This window comes from Petromyzon marinus, chromosome 63 (genome assembly GCF_048934315.1).
Source record: "Petromyzon marinus isolate PM22_M1 ecotype Great Lakes invasive population chromosome 63, UKy_Petmar_22M1.pri1.0, whole genome shotgun sequence".
NCBI classification, from domain to species: domain Eukaryota; kingdom Metazoa; phylum Chordata; class Hyperoartia; order Petromyzontiformes; family Petromyzontidae; genus Petromyzon; species Petromyzon marinus.
In genome coordinates, this window is record NC_133729.1 from 9,038,883 (window position 1) to 9,058,163 (window position 19,281).

The following is a 19,281-nucleotide window of genomic DNA, read 5'->3' on the forward strand; positions in this document are numbered from 1 at the left end:
TGTCACTGTGTCACTGTGTGTCACTGTGTGTCACTGTGTCACTCTGTGTCACTGTGTGTCACTGTGTGTCACTGTGTCACTCTGTGTCACTCTGTGTCACTCTGTGCACCGTTGTGTCTGTGTCACTCTGTGTCACTCTGTGTCACTCTGTGTCACTGTGTCACTCTGTGTCACTGTGTGTCACTCTGTGTCACTCTGTGTCACTCTGTGCACCGTTGTGTCTGTGTCACTCTGTGTCACTGTGTCACTCTGTATCACTCTGTGTCACTCTGTGCACCATTGTGTCTGTGTCACTGTGTCACTGTGTCACTCTGTGTCACTGTGTGTCACTCTGTGTCACTCTGTGTCACTGTGTCACTCTGTGTCACTCTGTGTCACTGTGTCACTCTGTGTCACACTGTGTCACTCTGTGCACCGTTGTGTCTGTGTCACTGTGTCACTCTGTGTCACTCTGTGTCACTGTGTCACTCTGTGTCACTGTGTCACTGTGTCACTCTGTGTCACTCTGTGCACCATTGTGTCTGTGTCACTGTGTCACTGTGTCACTCTGTGTCACTGTGTGTCACTCTGTGTCACTCTGTGTCACTGTGTCACTCTGTGTCACTCTGTGTCACTGTGTCACTCTGTGTCACTCTGTGTCACTCTGTGCACCGTTGTGTCTGTGTCACTCTGTGTCACTGTGTCACTCTGTATCACTCTGTGTCACTCTGTGCACCATTGTGTCTGTGTCACTGTGTCACTGTGTCACTCTGTGTCACTGTGTGTCACTCTGTGTCACTCTGTGTCACTGTGTCACTCTGTGTCACTCTGTGTCACTGTGTCACTCTGTGTCACTCTGTGTCACTGTGCACCGTTGTGTCTGTGTCACTCTGTGTCACTCTGTGTCACTGTGTCACTCTGTGCACCGTTCTGTCTGTGTCACTCTGTGCATAGTTGTGTCTGTGTCACTCTGTGTCACACTGTGTCACTGTGTCACTCTGTGTCACTGTGTCACTCTGTGTCACTGTGTCACTTTGTGTCACTCTCTCCACCGTTGTGCCTGCGTCACTCTGTGTCACTCTGTGTCACTCTGTGCACCGTTGTGTCTGTGTCACTCTGTGTCACTCTGTGTCACTCTGTGCACCATTGTGTCTGTGTCACTCTGTGTCACTCTGTGTCACTCTGTGTCACTTTGTGTCACTGTGTCACTCTGTGTCACTCTGTTCACCGTTGTGTCTGTGTCACTCTGTGTCACTCTGTGTCACTCTGTTCACCGTTGTGTCTGTCACTCTGTGTCACTCTGTGTCACTCTGTGCACCGTTGTGTCTGTGTCACTCTGTGTCACTCTGTACACCGTTGTGTCTGTGTCATTCTGTGTCACTCTGTGCACCGTTGTGTCTGTGTCACTCTGTGTCACTGTGTCACTCTGTGTCACTGTGTCACTCTGTGTCACTGTGTCACTCTGTGTCACTCTGTGTCACTGTGCACCGTTGTGTCTGTGTCACTCTGTGTCACTCTGTGTCACTGTGTCACTCTGTGTCACTCTGTGTCACTCTGTGTCACTGTGTGTCACTGTGTCACTCTGTGTCACTCTGTGCACTGTTGTGTCTGTGTCACTCTGTGTCACTCTGTGTCACTGTGTCACTCTGTGTCACTCTGTGCACTGTTGTGTCTGTGTCACTCTGTGTCACTCTGTCACTCTGTGCACGTTAGGACGGAACGTGCATTCATGTGACGGCTCTGTGCATCCCTGACGTCATGTCTCGGTGAGTGAGTGACCCTACTACCGGCACCACCACCACCACCAGCAACACAACCAGCACCACCACCATCAGCACCACCACCAGCACCACTACCATCCCCAGCACCAGCACCACCAGCACCACCAGCACCACCATCAGCACCACCAGCACCATCACCAGCACCACCACCAGCACCACCACCATCAGTACCAGCACCAACACCACCATCAGCACCACCACCAGCACCACTACCATCCCCAGCACCACCACCACCAGCACCACCATCAGCACCACCATCACCAGCACCACCACCAGCACCACCACCACCATCAGTACCACCACCAGCACCACCAGCACCAACATCACCATCAGTACCACCACCAGCACCACCACCACCACCATCAGTACCACCACCAGCACCACCGGCACCAACAGCACCATCACTACCACCACCAGCACCGCCTGCAACACCACCACCAGTGCCACCATGAGCAGCACCATCAGCACCAGTTGCAGCGGAAACACAATCGGCCGATCTCGTCCATGAATGTAAAGGCACTCCACGGCAGCGTGGTCATGGCCGGTTGTGTAGTCTGCGCCCCTTCAACAGAGGAGCAGCAGCAGCAGCAGCACGGCACGGCAGGCCTTGACAGTGGCAGCTAGCAGCTGAACATGTTGCAGCCGTCGCGTGCGAGATACACCGATCAGACACACACGTGACTCTCCGTCACCACCACCCCCACCACCGTACAGCAATAAGCCCACGAGGACAAAGACCCCCGCGTGTAGCCTGTAGCAGACTTTTTGGGTCAAGCGCTGTTAGCGAGTAGCACCTATGAAGGCCGGCACGGCACACGAGGGGGAGGGTGGCCAGCACCACGCGTCGGCCGTCTTTGTCTCCCCAGTGGCGATGTTTACACATTGCACCAGGTGCTTATGTAAGGCTGAGTCAACCTCGGGGAAGCCCAGGACCGGTTCAGACAACCGTCACTCGTGTTGGTGGCCATGAGCAGGAATCAAACTCGGGTCGCCGGTGAAATGGTGGCGAATCGCGCGAACCTCTGCGCCACCGCTCAACTCAACGCGCCCCCATCCCCCGCTGCAGCCTCACCCTGGGCTACGTGATTCGGCCAAACGGCATCAAGCACAGCCTGCAGTGGAGCGACATCTGCCTGGCCGACGTGGAGAAGGACGGCGAGCTCAGACACACCTACCGTCTCACGCTACGTGCAGGTACTTGTCCAGACACACCTACCGGCTCACAGTACGTGCAGGTACTTGTCCAGACACACCTACCGGCTCACGGTACGTGCAGGTACTTGTCCAGACACACCTACCGGCTCACGCTACGTGCAGGTACTTGTCCAGACACACCTACCGGCTCACGGTACGTGCAGGTACTTGTCCAGACACACCTACCGGCTCACGCTACGTGCAGGTACTTGTCCAAACACACCTACCGGCTCACAGTATGTGCAGGTACTTGTCCAGACACACCTACCGGCTCACAGTACATGCAGGTACTTGTCCAGACACACCTACCGGCTCACGGTACGTGCAGGTACTTGTCCAGACACACCTACCGGCTCACGCTACGTGCAGGTACTTGTCCAGACACACCTACCGGCTCACGGTACGTGCAGGTACTTGTCCAGACACACCTACCGGCTCACGCTACGTGCAGGTACTTGTCCAAACACACCTACCGGCTCACAGTACGTGCAGGTACTTGTCCAGACACACCTACCGGCTCACGGTACGTGCAGGTACTTGTCCAGACACACCTACCGGCTCACAGTACGTGCAGGTACTTGTCCAAACACACCTACCGGCTCACAGTACGTGCAGGTACTTGTCCAGACACACCTACCGGCTCACGGTACGTGCAGGTACTTGTCCAAACACACCTACCGGCTCACAGTACGTGCAGGTACTTGTCCAGACACACCTACCGGCTCACGGTACGTGCAGGTACTTGTCCAGACACACCTACCGGCTCACAGTACGTGCAGGTACTTGTCCAGACACACCTACCGGCTCACGGTACGTGCAGGTACTTGTCCAGACACACCTACCGGCTCACAGTACGTGCAGGTACTTGTCCAGTTCATCATGGGGAGTCCAATTTACCATGGGAGTCCAGTTTACTATGGAAGTTCAGTTTACCATGGAAGTTAATTTCACCATAGGAGTCCAGTTTACCATGGAAGTCCAGTTTACCATGGAAGTCCAGTTTACCATGGAAGTTCATATTACCATAGGAGTCCAGTTCATCATGGGAGTCCAGTTTACCATGGGAGTCCAGTTTACCATAGGAGTCCAGTTCATCATGGGAGTCCAATTTACCATGGGAGTTCAGTTTACCATGGGAGTCCAGTTTACCATCGGAGTCCAGTTTACCATGGGAGTCCAGTTTACCATGGGAGTCCAGTTCATCATGGGAGTCCAATTTACCATGGGAGTTCAGTTTACCATGGGAGTCCAGTTTACCATGGGAGTCCAGTTTACTATGGAAGTCCAGTTTACCATGGAAGTTAATTTCACCATAGGAGTCCAGTTTACCATGGAAGTCCAGTTTACCATGGAAGTCCAGTTCATCATGGAAGTTCATATTACCATAGGAGTCCAGTTCATCATGGGAGTCCAGTTTAGCATGGGAGTCCAGTTTACCATAGGAGTCCAGTTCATCATGGGAGTCCAATTTACCATGGGAGTTCAGTTTACCATGGGAGTCCAGTTTACCATGGGAGTCCAGTTCATCATGGGAGTCCAATTTACCATGGGAGTTCAGTTTACCATGGGAGTCCAGTTTACCATGGGAGTCCAGTTTACTATGGAAGTCCAGTTTACCATGGAAGTTCATTTCACCATAGGAGTCCAGTTTACCATGGAAGTCCAGTTTACCATGGAAGTTCATTTCACCATAGGAGTTCAGTTCATCATGGGAGTCCAATTTACCATGGGAGTCCAGTTTACCATGGGAGTCCAGTTTACCATGGAAGTTCATTTCACCATAGGAGTCCAGTTTACCATGGAAGTCCAGTTTACCATTTAAGTTCATTTCACCATAGGAGTTCAGTTCATCATGGGAGTCCAATTTACCATGGGAGTCCAGTTTACCATGGGAGTCCAGTTTACCATGGAAGTTCATTTCACCATAGGAGTCCAGTTTACCATGGAAGTCCAGTTTACCATGGAAGTTCATTTCACCATAGGAGTCAAATTTACTATGGGAGTCCAGTTTACCATGGGAGTCCAGTTTACCATAGGAGTCCAGTTCATCATGGGAGTCCAATTTACCATGGGAGTTCAGTTTACCATGGGAGTCCAGTTTACCATGGGAGTCCAGTTTACCATGGATATCCAGTTTACTATGGAAGTCCAGTTTACCATGGAAGTTCATTTCACCATAGGAGTCCAGTTTACCATGGAAGTCCAGTTTACCATGGAAGTTCATTTCACCATAGGAGTTCAGTTCATCATGGGAGTCCAATTTACCATGGGAGTCCAGTTTACCATGGGAGTCCAGTTTACCATGGAAGTTCATTTCACCATAGGAGTCCAGTTTACCATGGAAGTCCAGTTTACGATTTAAGTTCATTTCACCATAGGAGTTCAGTTCATCATGGCAGTCCAATTTACCATGGGAGTCCAGTTTACCATGTGAGTCCAGTTTACCATGGGAGTCCAGTTTACCATAGGAGTCCAGTTCATCATGGGAGTCCAATTTACCATGGGAGTCCAGTTTACCATGGGAGTCCAGTTTACCATGGGAGTCCAGTTTACTATGGAAGTCCAGTTTACCATGGAAGTTCATTTCACCATAGGAGTCCAGTTTACCATGGAAGTCCAGTTTACCATTTAAGTTCATTTCACCATAGGAGTTCAGTTCATCATAGGAGTCCAATTTACCATGGGGGTCCAGTTTACCATGGGAGTCCAGTTTACCATGGGAGTCCAGTTTACCATAGGAGTCCAGTTCATCATGGGAGTCCAATTTACCATGGGAGTCCAGTTTACCGTGGAAGTCCAGTTTACCATGGAAGTTCATTTCACCATAGGAGTCCAGTTTACCATGGGAGTCCAGTTTACCATGGGAGTCCAGTTTACCATGGGAGTCCAGTTTACTATGGAAGTCCAGTTTACCATGGAAGTTCATTTCAGCATAGGAGTCCAGTTTACCATGGAAGTCCAGTTTGCCATGGAAGTCCAGTTTACCATGGAAGTTCATTTCACCATAGGAGTCAAATTTACCATGGGAGTCCAGTTTACCATGGGAGTCCAGTTTACCATGGAAGTCCAGTTTTCTATGGAAGTCCATTTTACCATGGAAGTTAATTTCACCATAGGAGTCCAGTTTACCATGGAAGTCCAGTTTACCATGGAAGTCCAGTTTACCATGGAAGTTCATATTACCATAGGAGTCCAGTTTATCATGGGAGTCCAGTTTACCATGGGAGTCCAGTTTACCATAGGAGTCCAGTTCATCATGGGAGTCCAATTTACCATGGGAGTTCAGTTTACCATGGGAGTCCAGTTTACCATCGGAGTCCAGTTTACCATGGGAGTCCAGTTTACCATGGGAGTCCAGTTCATCATGGGAGTCCAATTTACCATGGGAGTTCAGTTTACCATGGGAGTCCAGTTTACCATGGAAGTCCAGTTTACTATGGAAGTCCAGTTTACCATGGAAGTTCATTTCACCATAGGAGTCCAGTTTACCATGGAAGTCCAGTTCACCATGGAAGTTCATTTCACCATAGGAGTTCAGTTCATCATGGGAGTCCAATTTACCATGGGAGTCCAGTTTACCATGGGAGTCCAGTTTACCATGGAAGTTCATTTCACCATAGGAGTCCAGTTTACCATGGAAGTCCAGTTTACCATTTAAGTTCATTTCACCATAGGAGTTCAGTTCATCATGGGAGTCCAATTTACCATGTGAGTCCAGTTTACCATGGAAGTTCATTTCACCATAAGAGTCCAGTTCATCATGGGAGTCCAATTTACCATGGGAGTCCAGTTTACCATGGGAGTCCAGTTTACCATGGGAGTCCAGTTTACCATAGGAGTCCAGTTCATCATGGGAGTCCAATTTACCATGGGAGTCCAGTTTACCATGGGAGTCCAGTTTACCATGGAAGTCCAGTTTACTATGGAAGTCCAGTTTACCATGGAAGTTCATTTCACCTTAGGAGTCCAGTTTACCACGGAAGTCCAGTTTACCATGGAAGTTCATTTCACCATAGGAGTCCAGTTCATCATGTGAGTCCAGTTTACCATGGGAGTCCAGTTTACCATGGGAGTCCAGTTTACCGTGGAAGTCCAGTTTACCATGGAAGTTCATTTCACCATAGGAGTCCAGTTTACCATGGAAGTCCAGTTTACAATGGAAATTCATTTCACCATAGGAGTCCAGTTCATCATGGGTGTCCAATTTACCATGGGAGTCCAGTTTACCATGGGAGTCCAGTTTACCATGGAAGTTCATTTCACCATAGGAGTCAAATTTACCATGAGAGTCCAGTTTACCATGGGAGTCCAGTTTACCATGGAAGTCCAGTTTACTATGGAAGTCCATTTTACCATGGAAGTTGATTTCACCATAGAAGTCCAGTTTACCATGGAAGTCCAGTTTACCATGGAAGTTCATATTACCATAGGAGTCCAGTTCATCATGGGAGTCCAGTTTACCATGGGAGTCCAGTTTACCATGGGAGTCCAGTTTACCATAGGAGTCCAGTTCATCATGGGAGTCCAATTTACCATGGGAGTTCAGTTTACCATGGGAGTCCAGTTTACCATGGGAGTCCAGTTTACCATGGAAGTCCAGTTTACCATAAGAGTCCAGTTCATCATGGGAGTCTAGTTTTCCATGGGAGTCCAGTTTACCATGGGAGTCCAGTTCATCATGGGAGTCCAGTTTACCATGGGAGTACAGTTTACCATGGGAGTCCAGTTTACCATGGAAGTTCATTTCACCATAGGAGTCCAGTTTACCATGGAAGTCCAGTTTACCATGGAAATTCATTTCACCATAGGAGTCCAGTTCATCATGGGAGTCCAATTTACCATGGGAGTCCAGTTTACCATGGAAGTCCAGTTTACCATGGAAGTCCATTTTACCATGGAAGTTAATTTCACCATAGGAGTCCAGTTTACCATGGAAGTCCGGTTTACCATGGAAGTTCATTTCACCATAGGAGTCAAATTTACCATGGGAGTCCAGTTTACCATGGGAGTCCAGTTTACCATAGGAGTCCAATTTACCATGGGAGTTCAGTTTACCATGGGAGTCCAGTTTACCATGGAAGTCCAGTTTACCATGGAAGTTCATTTCACCATAGGAGTCCAGTTTACCATGGAAGTCCAGTTTACCATGGAAGTTCATTTCACCATAGGAGTTCAGTTCATCATGGGAGTCCAATTTACCATGGGAGTCCAGTTTACCATGGGAGTCCAGTTTACCATGGAAGTTCATTTCACCATAGGAGTCCAGTTTACCATGGAAGTCCAGTTTACGATTTAAGTTCATTTCACCATAGGAGTTCAGTTCATCATGGGAGTCCAATTTACCATGGGAGTCCAGTTTACCATGGGAGTCCAGTTTACCATGGGAGTCCAGTTTACCATAGGAGTCCAGTTCATCATGGGAGTCCAATTTACCATGGGAGTCCAGTTTACCATGGGAGTCCAGTTTACCATGGAAGTCCAGTTTACCATGGAAGTTCATTTCACCATAGGAGTCCAGTTTACCATGGAAGTCCAGTTTACCATTTAAGTTCATTTCACCATAGGAGTTCAGTTCATCATGGGAGTCCAATTTACCATGGGGGTCCAGTTTACCATGGGAGTCCAGTTTACCATGGGAGTCCAGTTTACCATAGGAGTCCAGTTCATCATGGGAGTCCAATTTACCATGGGAGTCCAGTTTACCATGGGAGTCCAGTTTACCATGGAAGTCCAGTTTACTATGGAAGTCCAGTTAACCATGGAAGTTCATTTCACCATAGGAGTCCAGTTTACCGTGGAAGTCCAGTTTACCATGGAAGTTCATTTCACCATAGGAGTCCAGTTTACCATGGGAGTCCAGTTTACCATGGGAGTCCTGTTTACTATGGAAGTCCAGTTTACCATGGAAGTTCATTTCAGCATAGGAGTCCAGTTTACCATGGAAGTCCAGTTTACCATGGAAGTCCAGTTTACCATGGAAGTTCATTTCACCATAGGAGTCAAATTTACCATGGGAGTCCAGTTTACCATGGGAGTCCAGTTTACCATGGAAGTCCAGTTTTCTATGGAAGTCCATTTTACCATGGAAGTTAATTTCACCATAGGAGTCCAGTTTACCATGGAAGTCCAGTTTACCATGGAAGTCCAGTTTACCATAGGAGTCCAGTTCATCATGGGAGTCCAGTTTACCATGGGAGTCCAGTTTACCATAGGAGTCCAGTTCATCATGGGAGTTCAGTTTACCATGGGAGTCCAGTTTACCATGGGAGTCCAGTTTACCATGGAAGTCCAGTTTACTATGGAAGTCCAGTTTACCATGGAAGTTCATTTCACCATAGGAGTCCAGTTTACCATGGAAGTCCAGTTTACCATGGAAGTTCATTTCACCATAGGAGTTCAGTTCATCATGGGAGTCCAATTTACCATGGGAGTCCAGTTTACCATGGGAGTCCAGTTTACCATGGAAGTTCATTTCACCATAGGAGTCCAGTTTACCATGGAAGTCCAGTTTACCATTTAAGTTCATTTCACCATAGGAGTTCAGTTCATCATGGGAGTCCAATTTACCATGGGAGTCCAGTTTACCATGGGAGTCCAGTTTACCATGGAAGTTCATTTCACCATAAGAGTCCAGTTCATCATGGGAGTCCAATTTACCATGGGAGTCCAGTTTACCATGGGAGTCCAGTTTACCATGGGAGTCCAGTTTACCATAGGAGTCCAGTTCATCATGGGAGTCCAGTTTACCATGGGAGTCCAGTTTACCATGGAAGTCCAGTTTACTATGGAAGTCCAGTTTACCATGGAAGTTCATTTCACCTTAGGAGTCCAGTTTACCACGGAAGTCCAGTTTACCATGGAAGTTCATTTCACCATAGGAGTCCAGTTCATCATGTGAGTCCAGTTTACCATGGGAGTCCAGTTTACCATGGGAGTCCAGTTTACCGTGGAAGTCCAGTTTACCATGGAAGTTCATTTCACCATAGGAGTCCAGTTTACCATGGAAGTCCAGTTTACAATGGAAATTCATTTCACCATAGGAGTCCAGTTCATCATGGGTGTCCAATTTACCATGGGAGTCCAGTTTACCATGGGAGTCCAGTTTACCATGGAAGTTCATTTCACCATAGGAGTCAAATTTACCATGAGAGTCCAGTTTACCATGGGAGTCCAGTTTACCATGGAAGTCCAGTTTACTATGGAAGTCCATTTTACCATGGAAGTTGATTTCACCATAGGAGTCCAGTTTACCATGGAAGTCCAGTTTACCATGGAAGTCCAGTTTACCATGGAAGTTCATATTACCATAGGAGTCCAGTTCATCATGGGAGTCCAGTTTACCATGGGAGTCCAGTTTACCATGGGAGTCCAGTTTACCATAGGAGTCCAGTTCATCATGGGAGTCCAATTTACCATGGGAGTCCAGTGTACCATGGGAGTCCAGTTTACCATGGAAGTCCAGTTTACCATAGGAGTCCAGTTCATCATGGGAGTCTAGTTTTCCATGGGAGTCCAGTTTACCATGGGAGTCCAGTTCATCATGGGAGTCCAGTTTACCATGGGAGTCCAGTTTACCATGGGAGTCCAGTTTACCATGGAAGTTCATTTCACCATAGGAGTCCAGTTTACCATGGAAGTCCAGTTTACCATGGAAATTCATTTCACCATAGGAGTCCAGTTCATCATGGGAGTCCAATTTACCATGGGAGTCCAGTTTACCATGGAAGTCCAGTTTACCATGGAAGTCCATTTTACCATGGAAGTTAATTTCACCATAGGAGTCCAGTTTACCATGGAAGTCCGGTTTACCATGGAAGTTCATTTCACCATAGGAGTCAAATTTACCATGGGAGTCCAGTTTACCATGGGAGTCCAGTTTACCATAGGAGTCCAATTTACCATGGGAGTTCAGTTTACCATGGGAGTCCAGTTTACCATGGGAGTCCAGTTTACCATGGAAGTCCAGTTTACCATGGAAGTTCATTTCACCATAGGAGTCCAGTTTACCATGGAAGTCCAGTTTACCATGGAAGTTCATTTCACCATAGGAGTTCAGTTCATCATGGGAGTCCAATTTACCATGGGAGTCCAGTTTACCATGGGAGTCCAGTTTACCATGGAAGTTCATTTCACCATAGGAGTCCAGTTTACCATGGAAGTCCAGTTTACGATTTAAGTTCATTTCACCATAGGAGTTCAGTTCATCATGGGAGTCCAATTTACCATGGGAGTCCAGTTTACCATGGGAGTCCAGTTTACCATGGGAGTCCAGTTTACCATAGGAGTCCAGTTCATCATGGGAGTCCAGTTTACCATGGGAGTCCAGTTTACCATGGGAGTCCAGTTTACTATGGAAGTCCAGTTTACCATGGAAGTTCATTTCACCATAGGAGTCCAGTTTACCATGGAAGTCCAGTTTACCATTTAAGTTCATTTCACCATAAGAGTTCAGTTCATCATGGGAGTCCAATTTACCATGGGGGTCCAGTTTACCATGGGAGTCCAGTTTACCATGGGAGTCCAGTTTACCATAGGAGTCCAGTTCATCATGGGAGTCCAATTTACCATGGGAGTCCAGTTTACCATGGGAGTCCAGTTTACCATGGAAGTCCAGTTTACTATGGAAGTCCAGTTAACCATGGAAGTTCATTTCACCATAGGAGTCCAGTTTACCGTGGAAGTCCAGTTTACCATGGAAGTTCATTTCACCATAGGAGTCCAGTTTACCATGGGAGTCCAGTTTACCATGGGAGTCCAGTTTACCATGGAAGTTCATTTCAGCATAGGAGTCCAGTTTACCATGGAAGTCCAGTTTACCATGGAAGTCCAGTTTACCATGGAAGTTCATTTCACCATAGGAGTCAAATTTACCATGGGAGTCCAGTTTACCATGGGAGTCCAGTTTACCATGGAAGTCCAGTTTTCTGGAAGTCCATTTTACCATGGAAGTTAATTTCACCATAGGAGTCCAGTTTACCATGGAAGTCCAGTTTACCATGGAAGTCCAGTTTACCATAGGAGTCCAGTTCATCATGGGAGTCCAGTTTACCATGGGAGTCCAGTTTACCATCGGAGTCCAGTTTACCATGGGAGTCCAGTTTACCATGGGAGTCCAGTTCATCATGGGAGTCCAATTTACCATGGGAGTTCAGTTTACCATGGGAGTCCAGTTTACCATGGGAGTCCAGTTTACCATGGAAGTCCAGTTTACTATGGAAGTCCAGTTTACCATGGAAGTTCATTTCACCATAGGAGTCCAGTTTACCATGGAAGTCCAGTTTACCATGGAAGTTCATTTCACCATAGGAGTTCAGTTCATCATGGGAGTCCAATTTACCATGGGAGTCCAGTTTACCATGGGAGTCCAGTTTACCATGGAAGTTCATTTCACCATAGGAGTCCAGTTTACCATGGAAGTCCAGTTTACCATTTAAGTTCATTTCACCATAGGAGTTCAGTTCATCATGGGAGTCCAATTTACCATGGGAGTCCAGTTTACCATGGGAGTCCAGTTTACCATGGAAGTTCATTTCACCATAAGAGTCCAGTTCATCATGGGAGTCCAATTTACCATGGGAGTCCAGTTTACCATGGGAGTCCAGTTTACCATGGGAGTCCAGTTTACCATAGGAGTCCAGTTCATCATGGGAGTCCAATTTACCATGGGAGTCCAGTTTACCATGGGAGTCCAGTTTACCATGGAAGTCCAGTTTACTATGGAAGTCCAGTTTACCATGGAAGTTCATTTCACCTTAGGAGTCCAGTTTACCACGGAAGTCCAGTTTACCATGGAAGTTCATTTCACCATAGGAGTCCAGTTCATCATGTGAGTCCAGTTTACCATGGGAGTCCAGTTTACCATGGGAGTCCAGTTTACCGTGGAAGTCCAGTTTACCATGGAAGTTCATTTCACCATAGGAGTCCAGTTTACCATGGAAGTCCAGTTTACAATGGAAATTCATTTCACCATAGGAGTCCAGTTCATCATGGGTGTCCAATTTACCATGGGAGTCCAGTTTACCAAGGGAGTCCAGTTTACCATGGAAGTTCATTTCACCATAGGAGTCCAGTTTACCATGGAAGTCCAGTTTACCATGGAAGTTCATTTCACCATAGGAGTTCAGTTCATCATGGGAGTCCAATTTACCATGGGAGTCCAGTTTACCATGGGAGTCCAGTTTACCATGGAAGTTCATTTCACCATAGGAGTCCAGTTTACCATGGAAGTCCAGTTTACCATTTAAGTTCATTTCACCATAGGAGTTCAGTTCATCATGGGAGTCCAATTTACCATGGGAGTCCAGTTTACCATGGGAGTCCAGTTTACCATGGAAGTTCATTTCACCATAAGAGTCCAGTTCATCATGGGAGTCCAATTTACCATGGGAGTCCAGTTTACCATGGGAGTCCAGTTTACCATAGGAGTCCAGTTCATCATGGGAGTCCAATTTACCATGGGAGTCCAGTTTACCATGGGAGTCCAGTTTACCATGGAAGTCCAGTTTACTATGGAAGTCCAGTTTACCATGGAAGTTCATTTCACCTTAGGAGTCCAGTTTACCACGGAAGTCCAGTTTACCATGGAAGTTCATTTCACCATAGGAGTCCAGTTCATCATGTGAGTCCAGTTTACCATGGGAGTCCAGTTTACCATGGGAGTCCAGTTTACCGTGGAAGTCCAGTTTACCATGGAAGTTCATTTCACCATAGGAGTCCAGTTTACCATGGAAGTCCAGTTTACAATGGAAATTCATTTCACCATAGGAGTCCAGTTCATCATGGGTGTCCAATTTACCATGGGAGTCCAGTTTACCATGGGAGTCCAGTTTACCATGGAAGTTCATTTCACCATAGGAGTCCAGTTTACCATGGAAGTCCAGTTTACCATGGAAGTTCATTTCACCATAGGAGTTCAGTTCATCATGGGAGTCCAATTTACCATGGGAGTCCAGTTTACCATGGGAGTCCAGTTTACCATGGAAGTTCATTTCACCATAGGAGTCCAGTTTACCATGGAAGTCCAGTTTACCATTTAAGTTCATTTCACCATAGGAGTTCAGTTCATCATGGGAGTCCAATTTACCATGGGAGTCCAGTTTACCATGGGAGTCCAGTTTACCATGGAAGTTCATTTCACCATAAGAGTCCAGTTCATCATGGGAGTCCAATTTACCATGGGAGTCCAGTTTACCATGGGAGTCCAGTTTACCATGGGAGTCCAGTTTACCATAGGAGTCCAGTTCATCATGGGAGTCCAATTTACCATGGGAGTCCAGTTTACCATGGGAGTCCAGTTTACCATGGAAGTCCAGTTTACTATGGAAGTCCAGTTTACCATGGAAGTTCATTTCACCTTAGGAGTCCAGTTTACCACGGAAGTCCAGTTTACCATGGAAGTTCATTTCACCATAGGAGTCCAGTTCATCATGTGAGTCCAGTTTACCATGGGAGTCCAGTTTACCATGGGAGTCCAGTTTACCGTGGAAGTCCAGTTTACCATGGAAGTTCATTTCACCATAGGAGTCCAGTTTACCATGGAAGTCCAGTTTACAATGGAAATTCATTTCACCATAGGAGTCCAGTTCATCATGGGTGTCCAATTTACCATGGGAGTCCAGTTTACCATGGGAGTCCAGTTTACCATGGAAGTTCATTTCACCATAGGAGTCAAATTTACCATGAGAGTCCAGTTTACCATGGGAGTCCAGTTTACCATGGAAGTCCAGTTTACTATGGAAGTCCATTTTACCATGGAAGTTGATTTCACCATAGGAGTCCAGTTTACCATGGAAGTCCAGTTTACCATGGAAGTTCATATTACCATAGGAGTCCAGTTCATCATGGGAGTCCAGTTTACCATGGGAGTCCAGTTTACCATGGGAGTCCAGTTTACCATAGGAGTCCAGTTCATCATGGGAGTCCAATTTACCATGGGAGTCCAGTGTACCATGGGAGTCCAGTTTACCATGGAAGTCCAGTTTACCATAGGAGTCCAGTTCATCATGGGAGTCTAGTTTTCCATGGGAGTCCAGTTTACCATGGGAGTCCAGTTCATCATGGGAGTCCAGTTTACCATGGGAGTCCAGTTTACCATGGGAGTCCAGTTTACCATGGAAGTTCATTTCACCATAGGAGTCCAGTTTACCATGGAAGTCCAGTTTACCATGGAAATTCATTTCACCATAGGAGTCCAGTTCATCATGGGAGTCCAATTTACCATGGGAGTCCAGTTTACCATGGAAGTCCAGTTTACCATGGAAGTCCATTTTACCATGGAAGTTAATTTCACCATAGGAGTCCAGTTTACCATGGAAGTCCGGTTTACCATGGAAGTTCATTTCACCATAGGAGTCCAATTTACCATGGGAGTCCAGTTTACCATGGGAGTCCAGTTTACCATGGAAGTCCAGTTTACCATGGAAGTTCATTTCACCATAGGAGTCCAGTTTACCATGGAAGTCCAGTTTACCATGGAAGTTCATTTCACCATAGGAGTTCAGTTCATCATGGGAGTCCAATTTACCATGGGAGTCCAGTTTACCATGGGAGTCCAGTTTACCATGGAAGTTCATTTCACCATAGGAGTCCAGTTTACCATGGAAGTCCAGTTTACAATTTAAGTTCATTTCACCATAGGAGTTCAGTTCATCATGGGAGCCCGATTTACCATGGGAGTCCAGTTTACCATGGGAGTCCAGTTTACCATGGGAGTCCAGTTTACCATAGGAGTCCAGTTCATCATGGGAGTCCAATTTACCATGGGAGTCCAGTTTACCATGGGAGTCCAGTTTACCATGGGAGTCCAGTTTACTATGGAAGTCCAGTTTACCATGGAAGTTCATTTCACCATAGGAGTCCAGTTTACCATGGAAGTCCAGTTTACCATTTAAGTTCATTTCACCATAGGAGTTCAGTTCATCATGGGAGTCCAATTTACCATGGGGGTCCAGTTTACCATGGGAGTCCAGTTTACCATGGGAGTCCAGTTTACCATAGGAGTCCAGTTCATCATGGGAGTCCAATTTACCATGGGAGTCCAGTTTACCATGGGAGTCCAGTTTACCATGGAAGTCCAGTTTACTATGGAAGTCCAGTTAACCATGGAAGTTCATTTCACCATAGGAGTCCAGTTTACCGTGGAAGTCCAGTTTACCATGGAAGTTCATTTCACCATAGGAGTCCAGTTTACCATGGGAGTCCAGTTTACCATGGGAGTCCAGTTTACCATGGAAGTTCATTTCAGCATAGGAGTCCAGTTTACCATGGAAGTCCAGTTTACCATGGAAGTCCAGTTTACCATGGAAGTTCATTTCACCATAGGAGTCAAATTTACCATGGGAGTCCAGTTTACCATGGGAGTCCAGTTTACCATGGAAGTCCAGTTTTCTGGAAGTCCATTTTACCATGGAAGTTAATTTCACCATAGGAGTCCAGTTTACCATGGAAGTCCAGTTTACCATGGAAGTCCAGTTTACCATAGGAGTCCAGTTCATCATGGGAGTCCAGTTTACCATGGGAGTCCAGTTTACCATAGGAGTCCAGTTCATCATGGGAGTCCAATTTACCATGGGAGTTCAGTTTACCATGGGAGTCCAGTTTACCATCGGAGTCCAGTTTACCATGGGAGTCCAGTTTACCATGGGAGTCCAGTTCATCATGGGAGTCCAATTTACCATGGGAGTTCAGTTTACCATGGGAGTCCAGTTTACCATGGGAGTCCAGTTTACCATGGAAGTCCAGTTTACTATGGAAGTCCAGTTTACCATGGAAGTTCATTTCACCATAAGAGTCCAGTTTACCATGGAAGTCCAGTTTACCATGGAAGTTCATTTCACCATAGGAGTTCAGTTCATCATGGGAGTCCAATTTACCATGGGAGTCCAGTTTACCATGGGAGTCCAGTTTACCATGGAAGTTCATTTCACCATAGGAGTCCAGTTTACCATGGAAGTCCAGTTTACCATTTAAGCTCATTTCACCATAGGAGTTCAGTTCATCATGGGAGTCCAATTTACCATGGGAGTCCAGTTTACCATGGGAGTCCAGTTTACCATGGAAGTTCATTTCACCATAAGAGTCCAGTTCATCATGGGAGTCCAATTTACCATGGGAGTCCAGTTTACCATGGGAGTCCAGTTTACCATGGGAGTCCAGTTCATCATGGGAGTCCAATTTACCATGGGAGTCCAGTTTACCATGGGAGTCCAGTTTACCATGGAAGTCCAGTTTACTATGGAAGTCCAGTTTACCATGGAAGTTCATTTCACCTTAGGAGTCCAGTTTACCACGGAAGTCCAGTTTACCATGGAAGTTCATTTCACCATAGGAGTCCAGTTCATCATGTGAGTCCAGTTTACCATGGGAGTCCAGTTTACCATGGGAGTCCAGTTTACCGTGGAAGTCCAGTTTACCATGGAAGTTCATTTCACCATAGGAGTCCAGTTTACCATGGAAGTCCAGTTTACAATGGAAATTCATTTCACCATAGGAGTCCAGTTCATCATGGGTGTCCAATTTACCATGGGAGTCCAGTTTACCAAGGGAGTCCAGTTTACCATGGAAGTTCATTTCACCATATGAGTCCAGTTTACCATGGAAGTCCAGTTTACCATGGAAGTTCATTTCACCATAGGAGTTCAGTTCATCATGGGAGTCCAATTTACCATGGGAGTCCAGTTTACCATGGGAGTCCAGTTTACCATGGAAGTTCATTTTACCATGGAAGTTGATTTCACCATAGGAGTCCAGTTTACCATGGAAGTCCAGTTTACCATGGAAGTCCAGTTTACCATGGAAGTTCATATTACCATAGGAGTCCAGTTCATCATGGGAGTCCAGTTTACCATGGGAGTCCAGTTTACCATGGGAGTCCAGTTTACTATGGAAGTCCATTTTACCATGGAAGTTGATTTCACCATAGGAGTCCAGTTTACCATGGAAGTCCAGTTTACCATGGAAGTTCATATTACCATAGGAGTCCAGTTCATCATGGGAGTCCAGTTTACCATGGGAGTCCAGTTTACCATGGGAGTCCAGTTTACCATAGGAGTCCAGTTCATCATGGGAGTCCAATTTACCATGGGAGTCCAGTGTACCATGGGAGTCTAGTTTACCATGGAAGTCCAGTTTACCATAGGAGTCCAGTTCATCATGGGAGTCTAGTTTTCCATGGGAGTCCAGTTTACCATGGGAGTCCAGTTCATCATGGGAGTCCAGTTTACCATGGGAGTCCAGTTTACCATGGGAGTCCAGTTTACCATGGAAGTTCATTTCACCATAGGAGTCCAGTTTACCATGGAAGTCCAGTTTACCATGGAAATTCATTTCACCATAGGAGTCCAGTTCATCATGGGAGTCCAATTTACCATGGGAGTCCAGTTTACCATGGAAGTCCAGTTTACCATGGAAGTCCATTTTACCATGGAAGTTAATTTCACCATAGGAGTCCAGTTTACCATGGAAGTCCGGTTTACCATGGAAGTTCATTTCACCATAGGAGTCAAATTTACCATGGGAGTCCAGTTTACCATGGGAGTCCAGTTTACCATAGGAGTCCAATTTACCATGGGAGTCCAGTTTACCATGGGAGTCCAGTTTACCATGGAAGTCCAGTTTACCATGGAAGTTCATTTCACCATAGGAGTCCAGTTTACCATGGAAGTCCAGTTTACCATGGAAGTTCATTTCACCATAGGAGTTCAGTTCATCATGGGAGTCCAATTTACCATGGGAGTCCAGTTTACCATGGGAGTCCAGTTTACCATGGAAGTTCATTTCACCATAGGAGTCCAGTTTACCATGGAAGTCCAGTTTACGATTTAAGTTCATTTCACCATAGGAGTTCAGTTCATCATGGGAGTCCAATTTACCATGGGAGTCCAGTTTACCATGGGAGTCCAGTTTACCATGGGAGTCCAGTTTACCATAGGAGTCCAGTTCATCATGGGAGTCCAATTTACCATGGGAGTCCAGTTTACCATGGGAGTCCAGTTTACCATGGGAGTCCAGTTTACTATGGAAGTCCAGTTTACCATGGAAGTTCATTTCACCATAGGAGTCCAGTTTACCATGGAAGTCCAGTTTACCATTTAAGTTCATTTCACCATAGGAGTTCAGTTCATCATGGGAGTCCAATTTACCATGGGGGTCCAGTTTACCATGGGAGTCCAGTTTACCATGGGAGTCCAGTTTACCATAGGAGTCCAGTTCATCATGGGAGTCCAATTTACCATGGGAGTCCAGTTTACCATGGGAGTCCAGTTTACCATGGAAGTCCAGTTTACTATGGAAGTCCAGTTAACCATGGAAGTTCATTTCACCATAGGAG

General features: G+C 46.4%; 1 protein-coding gene across 3 annotated transcripts in view; it reads left to right on the plus strand.

Annotated features, from left to right (window-relative positions):
* LOC116956004 (rifampicin phosphotransferase-like) overlaps nucleotides 1-19,281 on the plus strand; it is a 114,619-nt gene that overhangs the window by 17,460 nt on the left and 77,878 nt on the right. For all 3 annotated transcript variants that reach the window (XM_076053972.1, XM_076053974.1, XM_076053973.1), the window contains exons 8-9: nucleotides 1,693-1,745; nucleotides 2,827-2,954. In XM_076053972.1, the coding sequence (XP_075910087.1) occupies nucleotides 1,693-1,745; nucleotides 2,827-2,954 (181 nt within the window). The remainder of the gene's footprint in view (nucleotides 1-1,692; nucleotides 1,746-2,826; nucleotides 2,955-19,281) is intronic.